Source organism: Leptodactylus fuscus, chromosome 10, assembly GCF_031893055.1.
Source record: "Leptodactylus fuscus isolate aLepFus1 chromosome 10, aLepFus1.hap2, whole genome shotgun sequence".
NCBI classification, from domain to species: domain Eukaryota; kingdom Metazoa; phylum Chordata; class Amphibia; order Anura; family Leptodactylidae; genus Leptodactylus; species Leptodactylus fuscus.
In genome coordinates this window covers 55446748-55459725 of record NC_134274.1, presented here as the reverse complement: position 1 = coordinate 55459725, position 12978 = coordinate 55446748, and the positions used below count along the sequence as shown (strand labels likewise).

Below are 12978 nucleotides of genomic sequence, written 5' to 3'. Positions count from 1 at the left end.
AAAAGGAGGATCTACTAAATATTAATGTCACTTTTCTGTTGAGGTGCCCATACTTTTGCACCGGTCAAATTTTGGTTTAATGCATATTGCACATTTTCTGTTAGTACAATAAACCTCATTTCAATCCTGAAATATTACTGTGTCCATCAGTTATTAGATATATCAAACTGAAATGGCTGTTGCAAATACCAAAATATTTAGAACTAAAAATGATTAAGATTAATAGGGGTGCCCAAACTTTTTCATAGGACTGTATATTATGTAGCACAGGCCTCATTCAGAATTTACCTTGATTCTTTATAAGAAGTACGGTAGATTTTGGTAGCCATTATTTTTATGGAAGACATAATGTTTAAAAACAATAGTTTTGCCCCCATGTTATCCAAGGCCCATTATACAGATAGCAATAAAAAATTATTAATTATTATTGTATTGTGTTACTAATCTAATTTTCTGTTTTACTAGGCTGCTTAAGGTGCATGTACATTGCTTTAGCGGAAGAGCATTTGGTGATATAGCATGTCAATTGGTTTATCCACACTACATATATCTGATATATATATATATATATATATATATATATATATATATATATATATATATATATCAGATAAGGAGAATAGATTTTGGTTTTTGCAAAAACTTTAACCTTTGAAAAATACTGGAAGACATTATAAGGTTAAGTGTGTAGAATTTCAAGAAAAACCTACCCACAGTTATTTCCCATATCCCTGTCCACAAAGTAGAGATTGAGCCATACAGCAGAAATGAAAATGTCCCTTCCCTCCTTGTATTACATCATCATGAAAGGACTGGAGGAACAAGTCCTTGTCCGCACTTAATTTTCACTTTCATATGACAGAAGGGGTGGAATAATTTGCAAGACAATCCTCACCCCCTGTTTCTCTGAAAATAAGAGGCTTCGATGCTGCATACACCTTCGTCATCCTATTAATATTATAAATGTGAAAGTTTGTGAGTTTGGATGTTTGTGGGTTTGTGTGTTCGGATGTTTGTTAGTCAATCACGCAAAACCTGTTCGACCAATTTGGCTGAAATTTTCCACAAACATAGTTAATACACCCCATTGCGCAATAGGCTACTTTTCGTCACAATAGCGCACACACGTTTTTCCCAGGACCCCCACAAATCCCAAACTCACATCACCATCTCTGCAATCTCACACACTTTGGACCATAGCAAGCCACAAAATTCATATTGCCCTCTGCAGCCTCGCCCCTAACCCCACACAATCTCATATACATATACTTTACCACTTTGCCCCTCACCTTAACGATACTCCAGGAGGCTCTCTTTAACGCTCCGGAGCAGCCATGTTTGCCAACCCCCACCGCTATGACAATCCGCGACACCGCCCACCCATGTCAATACCCCTAGGCGGTCTAATAAATGCAAAAAAAAAAAGTTTAAAAAAAGTAAAAAAAATATTAAAAACAAAAAAAAGGATTAAAAATTCAAATCACCCCCCTTTCCCTAGAACACATATAAAAGTAGTTAAAAACTGTGAAACACATACATGTTAGGTATCCCCGCGTCCAAAATCGCCTGCTCTACAAAGCTATACAAATATTTTTCCTGTTCGGTAAACGCCATAGCGGGAAAAATGGTCAAAAGTGCCAAACCGCCGTTTTTTCACTCTTTTCATTCTGATAAAAATTTGAATAAAAAGTGATCAAAGCAATAACATTTCCTGAAGATGGTAGAACTACAAAGTACACCCAGTCCCGCAAAAAAAGAGGCCATATACATCCCCGTACATGCACGTATAAAAAAGTTACGGCTGTCGGAATATGGCGACTTTTCAAAAAAAAATTTTTTAACAGTTTTGGATTTGTTTTTAAGGGGTCAAAATGTAACTAAAACCATATAAATTTGTTTTCCCCGGAATCGTAACGAAACACAGAATACAGGGGACATGTAATTTTGGTTGCACAGTGAACGCCGTAAAACCAAAGCCCGTAAGAAAGTCGCAGAAATGCATTTTTTCTTGAAATCCACCCCATTTTGAATTTTTTCCCTGCTTCCCAGTACATTATATAGAATAATTAATGGTGGCATCATGAAGAAAAATTTGGCCCGCAAAAATTAAGACCTCATATGGCTCTGGGAGCGGAGAAATAAAAAAGTTATGGGGTTTAGAAGGAGGGGAGTCAAAAACGAAAATCAAAAAATGCCATCGGCGGGAAAGGGTTAACGTCAAATACCTCTGTCCCAAAGTCATTATGTAAAGTTTCTCACAACACCGTATATATAGCGGCTCAAATACAAATTAACTTCAACACAAAAGTCTCACGTATTCTCAGAATTACAGCAGAAGATACAAACTTACATTTCATATCCCATACCTTATACACACTACGAAAACCTTACCCGCGCCTGTATATACCCACTTCTACAATCACCGCAGACGAAGTCGCGGGTACCAGCTAGTTATATATAACATAATGTATGGTTTCAGGTCTTAAAGGGATTCTACCATTAAAACATTTTTTTTGTGGATAAGACGTCGGAATAGCCTTTAGAAAGGCTATTCGTCTCTTACCTTTAGACGTGGTCTCCGCCGCGCAGTTCCTTAAAAATACCGTTTTTTACCCGTATGCAAATGAGTTCTCCTGCAGCGATGGGGGCAGGCCCCAGTGCTCAAACAGCGATGAGGGCATCCCCACCGCTGCCAGAGAAGTGTCTCCAAGCACCGTCTCCTTCTTCGTCCGCCGCGTCATCTTCAATGTCTTCTTCTGGCGCAGGCTTGTAACCTAGCAGAGCAGAGCAGACTGCGGAGGCGCACAGGCCACGGGAAAATGGCCGTTTGCACAGCATTGTTACCGGCCATTTGCCCGTGGCCTGTGCACCTGCGCAGTCTGCTCTGCTCTGCTAGGTTACGAGCCTGCGCCAGAAGAAGGCTTTGAACATGGCGCGGTGGACGAAGAAGGAGGCGGCGCTTGGAGACACTTATCTGGCAGCGGTGGGGACACCCCCATCGCTGCGAGAGAACTCATTTGCATACCGGTAAAAACCGGTATTTCTGAGGAACGGCGCGGCGGAGACCACGTCTAAAAGTAAGAGATGAATAGCCTTTCTGAAGGCTAGTCCAACGTCTTAACCACAAAAAAAAAAAAAAAAAATTATGGTAGAATCCCTTTAAAAGAATTGTAAAGAATTTTTTAAATAAATTATGTATGGCACCCATACATGGAAACGTCTCTGCTTAGGCAAGGAAATGGTTGTAGCAGTCACCTGTGCAGGTCAATACTGGCAAGCACCACAGGGGCAGATGTGCTGGAGTGACGAGGACTAAATTGGTTGGTAATTTTTTTTTTTTAATAATTTTTTATTTAAGTTATTTCCAATAAAGATAAAACCTGGGCAACCCCTTTAAATACACACAGGTTTGAATTCAATTCATGCACAGGTATCTTTACGTCTAAACGCACCCAGCAACAAAAAAACCCAAAAAAAACCCTGCAAAGTGAATGACATTCAGGCTAATCTAATCCACATATTGCAGAAAAAAATATGGATATAAAATAGAATATATTTCATGTACTATATATAGTACAGTTTATAGACTATGTTGTAATTTTCACATTTCTTTCAAATTAATATCTTGATTTTTAATAAATATGATATTGTTCTTCATAGATTTACCGTCTGGATTGGTATTTTTGAAAGTTTTTTCTGGAGATTTAGTAATATGTGAAGCAAAGATATCCTACTTCACCGACATGGAAGAAATTAGTAATTTACTGGACAGTGCAGCTAATCCTATTGAATTTATGTGTCAGGTGAGAAAATAATTGATGAAATCCATAATATACATAAATGACTGTCAGGTTTATGACTGCTGTAAGGATGTGTGTTCATAAGACAAATCATGTTATTTTTTTGCATTTGGTTTTCATAATGGAAAAACAAAGAGAAAATCTGAGAACAAAGATCTATTTGTCTTTAATTATCCCATGTTGAAAATTACGGTATTCATCACATGTTGGAAATGGGTTGACTATCCAACATGTGTTGTGTACTGTGATTTTTAACATGGGACAGTAAAAGTCAAGTTTTAATAGACCAAATACCGGTAGATTATTTTTGCCAGACTTCTCCTATGTTTTTTTCATTATTGTATTGGCAATTACTATGGAAAAGCGACTAGATCTCAATATGAGAAGACAGTAAGCTTATTCTCTCATTTATTGTTTTTAGTAATTGTAATAATAATGCAACCTTTTATCGAACATTATTATTTTAGCGTTAACAGGTAGGCTGCCCAGGATTAAAAAAATTCTGGCAAAAAATGCATGAAAAATTGGCATTCAAATACGCCCCCATACGCATGGATTTTAGCATCCTATGGTAATCTATGGGAAATCTGGTTCTGGAGCAGAGTCGGCAGTCCAGGCATTGTGGCCTTGATACAGATACTTAAATGTGTCTATTTTACAGTCTTCATTGCTGTAAAATCTTCTTTCTTCCTGGTTTCTTGTGTCATTTGGTGGGTGGGGTTTCACATGCAACCTGCCTTTTAGCTAATGTAAAGCACCCAAATGTAAAGCACCATGGAATTAATGGTGCTATATAAATAAATAATAATAATAATTTTAGCTCCACCCCAAATTAGCGTGTAGCTCCGCCCACCACATAGCGTGATCCTATGGAGCAGCTGAAGGGCCTGTGATGTCATCAAAGGTCCGCAAACAACACTATATGCACAATATTGGACTATGAAGTACAGGCAGGAGCAACTCCATTCTGTGTTATATACAGACTGCCTGTCTCTGCCATAATGAACACCATTGAATTAGCTAGCCTGATAACTGGGAGAACAGAAGACGAGTTTAGAAATGAAAGCAGCTCCTCTCCCCTATCTAAGTGCAGGAAGCTAGGTCACGTGGTGTAGACACAGGAATAGCTAGAAACACAGGCTCGCTCCCGTGCACTTAGACCCTCCTCCCTTCCCCCTGAGAGCAGGCAGATACATCACTTGACTTTTGAGCAGATAAGTCAAGGGCTGTGTCAACAAGGAATTGAATAAAGTAAGATAGTGGACAAACAAAGCAGTTTTTGCTGAAGCAGTGTATTTAGGAAAAGTCTTACATCCACATTAACAAGTAGTATAGATAGGGTCCTTGTGATGGGACAACCACTTTCAGGTGTAACTAAACATTTACATTTTCATAAATCCATAGTGCAGGTGAAGAAAATAAATTTTGGGATATAGTTTATTAAAGAAAATGGCTTGTTTCTTCACTTATTTGCTTTCTTCTGCCAAGTATCAAACCTGTACAATAGAAGTCTATGGAGTGGGGAGGTCAAAGAAGAGAAGAGCTCCTCAAACTATATACTTCTACACTATAGAGAGACATTTTTCTTTCATAACACAGATAGGGTATCAGGAATTAGTATCTAGCCTTCGCAGGATAGAAGTGACTCATTTAATGCTGTAGACGACCCCATATCTCTGTCTCTCACCTTCTCTTTATCCCTTCTCTATAAGCGTCGTAAACTGGCAATATGGTAAACTGACACTACATTAGTGCAAAGTTTGTTCCCTTTATCTACAGTCCTATGAAAAAGTTTGGGCACCCCTATTAATCTTAATCATTTTTAGTTCTAAATATTTTGGTGTTTATAACAGCCATTTCAGTTTGATATATCTAATAACTGATCGACACAGTAATATTTCAGGATTGAAATGAGGTTTATTGTACTAACAGAAAATGTGCAATATGCATTAAACCAAAATTTGACCGGTGCAAAAGTATGGGCACCTCAACAGAAAAGTGACATTAATATTTAGTAGATCCTCCTTTTGCAAAGATAACAGCCTCTAGTCGCTTCCTGTAGCTTTTAATCAGTTCCTGGATCCTGGATAAAGGTATTTTGGACAAACAATTCAAGTTCAGTTAAGTTAGATGGTCGCCGAGCATGGACAGCCCGCTTCAAATCATCCCACAGATGTTCAATGATATTCAGGTCTGGGGACTGGGATGGCCATTCCAGAACATTGTAATTGTTCCTCTGCATGAATGCCTGAGGATTTGGAGCGGTGTTTTGGATCATTGTCTTGCTGAAATATCCATCCCCGGCGTAACTTCAACTTCGTCACTGATTCTTGAACATTATTCTCAAGAATCTGCTGATACTGAGTGGAATCCATGCGACTCTCAACTTTAACAAGATTCCCGATGCCGGCATTGGCCACACAGCCCCAAAGCATGATGGAACCTCCACCAAATTTTACAGTGGGTAGCATGTGTTTTTCTTGGAATGCTGTTTCTTTTTGGACGCCATGCATAACGCCTTTTTTTATAACCAAACAACTCAATTTTTGTTTCCAAAATGAAGCTGCCTTGTCCAAATGTGCTTTTTCATACCTCAGGCAACTCTATTTGTGGCGTACGTGCAGAAACGGCTTCTTTCTCATCACTCTCCCATACAGCTTCTATTTGTGCAAAGTGCGCTGTATAGTTGACCGATGCACAGTGACACCATCTGCAGCAAGATGATGCTGCAGCTCTTTGGAGGTGGTCAGTGGATTGACCTTGACTGTTCTCACCATTCTTCTTCTCTGCCTTTCTGATATTTTTCTTGGCCTGCCACTTCTGGGCTTAACAAGAACTGTCCCTGTGGTCTTCCATTTCCTTACTATGTTCCTCACAGTGGAAACTGACAGGTTAAATCTCTGAGACAACTTTTTGTATCCTTCCCCTGAACAACTATGTTGAACAATCTTTGTTTTCAGATCATTTGAGAGTTGTTTTGAGTAGCCCATGATGCCACTCTTCAGAGGAGATTCAAATAGGAGATCAACTTGCAATTGGCCACCTTAAATACCTTTTCTTATGATTGGATACATCTGGCTATGAAGTTCAAAGCTCACTGAGGTTACAAAACCAATTTTGTGCTTCAGTAAGTCAGTAAAAAGTAGTTAGGGGAATTCAAATCAATAAAATGATAAGGGTGTCCATACTTTTGCACCGGTCAAATTTTGGTTTAATGCATATTGCACATTTTCTGTTAGTACAATAAACCTCATTTCAATCCTGAAATATTACTGTGTCCATCAGTTATTAGATATATCAAACTGAAATGGCTGTTGCAAACACCAAAATATTTAGAACAAAAAATGATTAAGATTAATAGGGGTGCCCAAACTTTTTCATAGGACTGTATCTTATTGATTCATGAAAACAAGTTTACTTAGGTCTTAAGTGAGATTGTTTCACTTTAAGTAAAACTCCACCTTGCAGTCACTTAACACCATGTAAGGATTTATATTAAGGAATTGCAATATGATAATCTCCCTGAAATACTGTATTTATTTTTATGGTATATTTTAAATGGGATCACGTAATGAAAAGGGGCATCTATGGAAGACTTGGATTTCTTGCGTCTGCCATCCTGTTACCACTGAAAGACTTACATTATTATAATTTTTTTTTTTTTTTTACAGGCTTTTAAAATTGCGCCATGTGACAGAGATTCACTTGACAAAACATTGACAGAATCACTAAAAAACAACATTCCTGCCAGTGGTCTACACCTCTTTGGAATTAACCAGATAGAAGAAGAGAATGTTAGTGCAAGTGAGTAAACATTTACCTTTTTTATGAGCTAATCTCTAGAATGTAATTCAGGCAGTGTCTAGATAATCTAGATGATAACATTGAAAATTAAAAAAAAATAAAATCACAAAAAAAATTGAGAAAAATATCTTTAATATGAGCCACACGGTGGCTCGGTGCTTAGCACTGCAGCCTTGCAGCATTGGAGTCCGGGGTTCGGATCCTGCCAAGTAAACATCTGCAAGGAGTTTGAATGTTCTCCCTGTGTTTGTGTACTCCAAAGACATACTGCTGGGGAAAAGAATTAGATTTTGAGCTCTATATGGGGCTCACATTTGCAAAAATAAATAGATAAATAAATATATATATATATACAGTCCTATGAAAAAGTTTGGGCACCCCTATTAATCTTAATCATTTTTAGTTCTAAATATTTTGGTGTTTGCAACAGCCATTTCAGTTTGATATATCTAATAACTGATGGACACAGTAATATTTCAGGATTGAAATGAGGTTTATTGTACTAACAGAAAATGCGCAATATGCATTAAACCAAAATTTGACCGGTGCAAAAGTATGGGCACCCTTATCATTTTATTGATTTGAATACTCCTAACTACTTTTTACTGACTTACTGAAGCACAAAATTGGTTTTGTAACCTCAGTGAGCTTTGACCTTCATAGCCAGGTGTATCCAATCATGAGAAAAGGTATTTAAGGTGGCCAATTGCAAGTTGTTCTACTATTTGAATCTCCTCTGAAGAGTGGCATCATGGGCTACTCAAAACAACTCTCAAATGATCTGAAAACAAAGATTGTTCAACATAGTTGTTCAGCGGAAGGATACAAAAAGTTGTCTCAGAGATTTAACCTGTCAGTTTCCACTGTGAGGAACATAGTAAGGAAATGGAAGACCACAGGGACAGTTCTTGTTAAGCCCAGAAGTGGCAGGCCAAGAAAAATATCAGAAAGGCAGAGAAGAAGAATGGTGAGAACAGTCAAGGACAATCCACAGACCACCTCCAAAGAGCTGCAGCATCATCTTGCTGCAGATGGTGTCACTGTGCATCGGTCAACTATACAGCGCACTTTGCACAAATAGAAGCTGTATGGGAGAGTGATGAGAAAGAAGCCGTTTCTGCACGTACGCCACAAATAGAGTTGCCTGAGGTATGAAAAAGCACATTTGGACAAGGCAGCTTCATTTTGGAAACAAAAATTGAGTTGTTTGGTTATAAAAAAAGGCGTTATGCATGGCGTCCAAAAAAAACAGCATTCCAAGAAAAACACATGCTACCCACTGTAAAATTTGGTGGAGGTTCCATCATGCTTTGGGGCTGTGTGGCCAATGCCGGCATCGGGAATCTTGTTAAAGTTGAGGGTCGCATGGATTCCACTCAGTATCAGCAGATTCTTGAGAATAATGTTCAAGAATCAGTGACGAAGTTGAAGTTACGCCGGGGATGGATATTTCAGCAAGACAATGATCCAAAACACCGCTCCAAATCCTCAGGCATTCATGCAGAGGAACAATTACAATGTTCTGGAATGGCCATCCCAGTCCCCAGACCTGAATATCATTGAACATCTGTGGGATGATTTGAAGCGGGCTGTCCATGCTCGGCGACCATCTAACTTAACTGAACTTGAATTGTTTGTCCAAAATACCTTTATCCAGGATCCAGGAACTGATTAAAAGCTACAGGAAGCGACTAGAGGCTGTTATCTTTGCAAAAGGAGGATCTACTAAATATTAATGTCACTTTTCTGTTGAGGTGCCCATACTTTTGCACCGGTCAAATTTTGGTTTAATGCATATTGCGCATTTTCTGTTAGTACAATAAACCTCATTTCAATCCTGAAATATTACTGTGTCCATCAGTTATTAGATATATCAAACTGAAATGGCTTTTGCAAATACCAAAATATTTAGAACTAAAAATGATTAAGATTAATAGGGGTGCCCAAACTTTTTCATAGGACTGTAAATATATATATATATATATATATATATATATATATATATATATATATATATTTAAGGATCAGATCATTCCTTTTGAATAAGACCAATTGATTGAAGTGAATGACCTGTAGGTATAATGCAGGGCTTAATTCTTATTACCCCTCTGATCACTATACACAAAGATAAGTTTATAATTAGAGATGAGCGAACAGTGTTCTATCGAACTCATGTTCGATCGGATATTAGGCTGTTCGGCATGTTCGAATCGAATCGAACACCGCGTGGTAAAGTGCGCCATTACTCGATTCCCAGGAACTACGACACCGGTGACGTTGAGAAAAGTAGGCAAAACCCATTGGCTGCCGAAAACATGTGACCTCTAATTTAAAAGAACAGCGCCGCCCAGGTTCGCGTCATTCTGAGCTTGCAATTCACCGAGGACGGAGGTTTCCGTCCAGCTAGCTAGGGCTTAGATTCTGGGTAGGCAGGGACAGGCTAGGATAGGAAGGAGAAGACAACCAACAGCTCTTATAAGAGCTAAATTCCAGGGAGAAGCTTGTCAGTGTAAAGTGGCACTGACGGGCTCAATCGCCGCAACCCAGCTTTCCCAGGATCCTGAATGGAATACACTGTCAGTGTATTCCCGTATACCCGATATATACCCCGATACCCGTTCCAACGGTGTGCCCCCCCACCTTCACCCCAGAAATACCCTGCAAGTCCCCTAGCAATAGAATTGGGGCTATATACACCCACAATTTTTACTACTGGTATACAGTGCCATTGTCTGACTGGGAATTCAAAGAATATATTGGGAATACAAATACCCTCATTTCTTGCTACTGCCATATAGTGCCAGTGTCTGACTGGTAATTCAAAGAATATATTGGGGTTACGTGCACCCACAATTTTTACTACTGGTATACAGTGCCATTGTCTGACTGGGAATTCAAAGAATATATTGGGAATACAAATACCCTCATTTCTTGCTACTGCCATATAGTGCCAGTGTCTGACTGGGAATTCAAAGAATATATTGGGGTTATGTGCACCCACAATTTTTACTACTGGTATACAGTGCCATTGTCTGACTGGGAATTCAAAGAATATATTGGGAATACAAATACCCTCATTTCTTGCTACTGCCATATAGTGCCAGTGTCTGACTGGGAATTCAAAGAATATATTGGGGTTACGTGCACCCACAATTTTTACTACTGGTATACAGTGCCATTGTCTGACTGGGAATTCAAAGAATATATTGGGAATACAAATACCCTCATTTCTTGCTACTGCCATATAGTGCCAGTTTCTGACTGGTAATTCAAAGAATATATTGGGGTTACGTGCACCCACAATTTTTACTACTGGTATACAGTGCCATTGTCTGACTGGGAATTCAAAGAATATATTGGGGTTATAAATACCCTCATTTCTTGCTACTGCCATATAGTGCCAGTGTCTGACTGGGAATTCAAAGAATATATTGGGGTTACGTGCACCCACAATTTTTACTACTGGTATACAGTGCCATTGTCTGACTGGGAATTCAAAGAATATATTGGGAATACAAATACCCTCATTTCTTGCTACTGCCATATAGTGCCAGTGTCTGACTGGGAATTCAAAGAATATATTGGGGTTACGTGCACCCACAATTTTTACTACTGGTATACAGTGCCATTGTCTGACTGGGAATTCAAAGAATATATTGGGAATACAAATACCCTCATTTCTTGCTACTGCCATATAGTGCCAGTGTCTGACTGGGAATTCAAAGAATATATTGGGGTTACGTGCACCCACAATTTTTACTACTGGTATACAGTGCCATTGTCTGACTGGGAATTCAAAGAATATATTGGGAATACAAATACCCTCATTTCTTGCTACTGCCATATAGTGCCAGTGTCTGACTGGGAATTCAAAGAATATATTGGGGTTACGTGCACCCACAATTTTTACTACTGGCATACAGTGCCATTGTCTGACTGGGAATTCAAAGAATATATTGGGAATACAAATACCCTCATTTCTTGCTACTGCCATATAGTGCCAGTGTCTGACTGGGAATTCAAAGAATATATTGGGGTTACGTGCACCCACAATTTTTACTACTGGTATACAGTGCCATTGTCTGACTGGGAATTCAAAGAATATATTGGGAATACAAATACCCTCATTTCTTGCTACTGCCATATAGTGCCAGTGTCTGACTGGGAATTCAAAGAATATATTGGGGTTACGTGCACCCACAATTTTTACTACTGGTATACAGTGCCATTGTCTGACTGGGAATTCAAAGAATATATTGGGAATACAAATACCCTCATTTCTTGCTACTGCCATATAGTGCCAGTGTCTGACTGGGAATTCAAAGAATATATTGGGGTTACGTGCACCCACAATTTTTACTACTGGTATACAGTGCCATTGTCTGACTGGGAATTCAAAGAATATATTGGGAATACAAATACCCTCATTTCTTGCTACTGCCATATAGTGCCAGTGTCTGACTGGGAATTCAAAGAATATATTGGGGTTACGTGCACCCACAATTTTTACTACTGGTATACAGTGCCATTGTCTGACTGGGAATTCAAAGAATATATTGGGAATACAAATACCCTCATTTCTTGCTACTGCCATATAGTGCCAGTGTCTGACTGGGAATTCAAAGAATATATTGGGGTTACGTGCACCCACAATTTTTACTACTGGTATACAGTGCCATTGTCTGACTGGGAATTCAAAGAATATATTGGGAATACAAATACCCTCATTTCTTGCTACTGCCATATAGTGCCAGTGTCTGACTGGGAATTCAAAGAATATATTGGGGTTACGTGCACCCACAATTTTTACTACTGGTATACAGTGCCATTGTCTGACTGGGAATTCAAAGAATATATTGGGAATACAAATACCCTCATTTCTTGCTACTGCCATATAGTGCCAGTGTCTGACTGGGAATTCAAAGAATATATTGGGGTTACGTGCACCCACAATTTTTACTACTGGTATACAGTGCCATTGTCTGACTGGGAATTCAAAGAATATATTGGGAATACAAATACCCTCATTTCTTGCTACTGCCATATAGTGCCAGTGTCTGACTGGGAATTCAAAGAATATATTGGGGTTACGTGCACCCACAATTTTTACTACTGGTATACAGTGCCATTGTCTGACTGGGAATTCAAAGAATATATTGGGAATACAAATACCCTCATTTCTTGCTACTGCCATATAGTGCCAGTGTCTGACTGGGAATTCAAAGAATATATTGGGGTTACGTGCACCCACAATTTTTACTACTGGTATACAGTGCCATTGTCTGACTGGGAATTCAAAGAATATATTGGGAATACAAATACCCTCATTTCTTGCTACTGCCATATAGTGCCAGTGTCTGACTGGGAATTCAAA

The 12978-nt window shown here is 38.8% G+C and overlaps 1 protein-coding gene across 1 annotated transcript in view; it reads left to right on the top strand.

Moving 5' to 3' along the window:
* Positions 1-12978, top strand: part of PIK3AP1 (phosphoinositide-3-kinase adaptor protein 1) — a 79932-nt gene that overhangs the window by 35880 nt on the left and 31074 nt on the right. Inside the window, exons 5-6 of the mRNA XM_075288145.1 lie at positions 3661-3803; positions 7472-7604. Coding sequence (XP_075144246.1) covers positions 3661-3803; positions 7472-7604 — 276 coding nt within the window. The remainder of the gene's footprint in view (positions 1-3660; positions 3804-7471; positions 7605-12978) is intronic.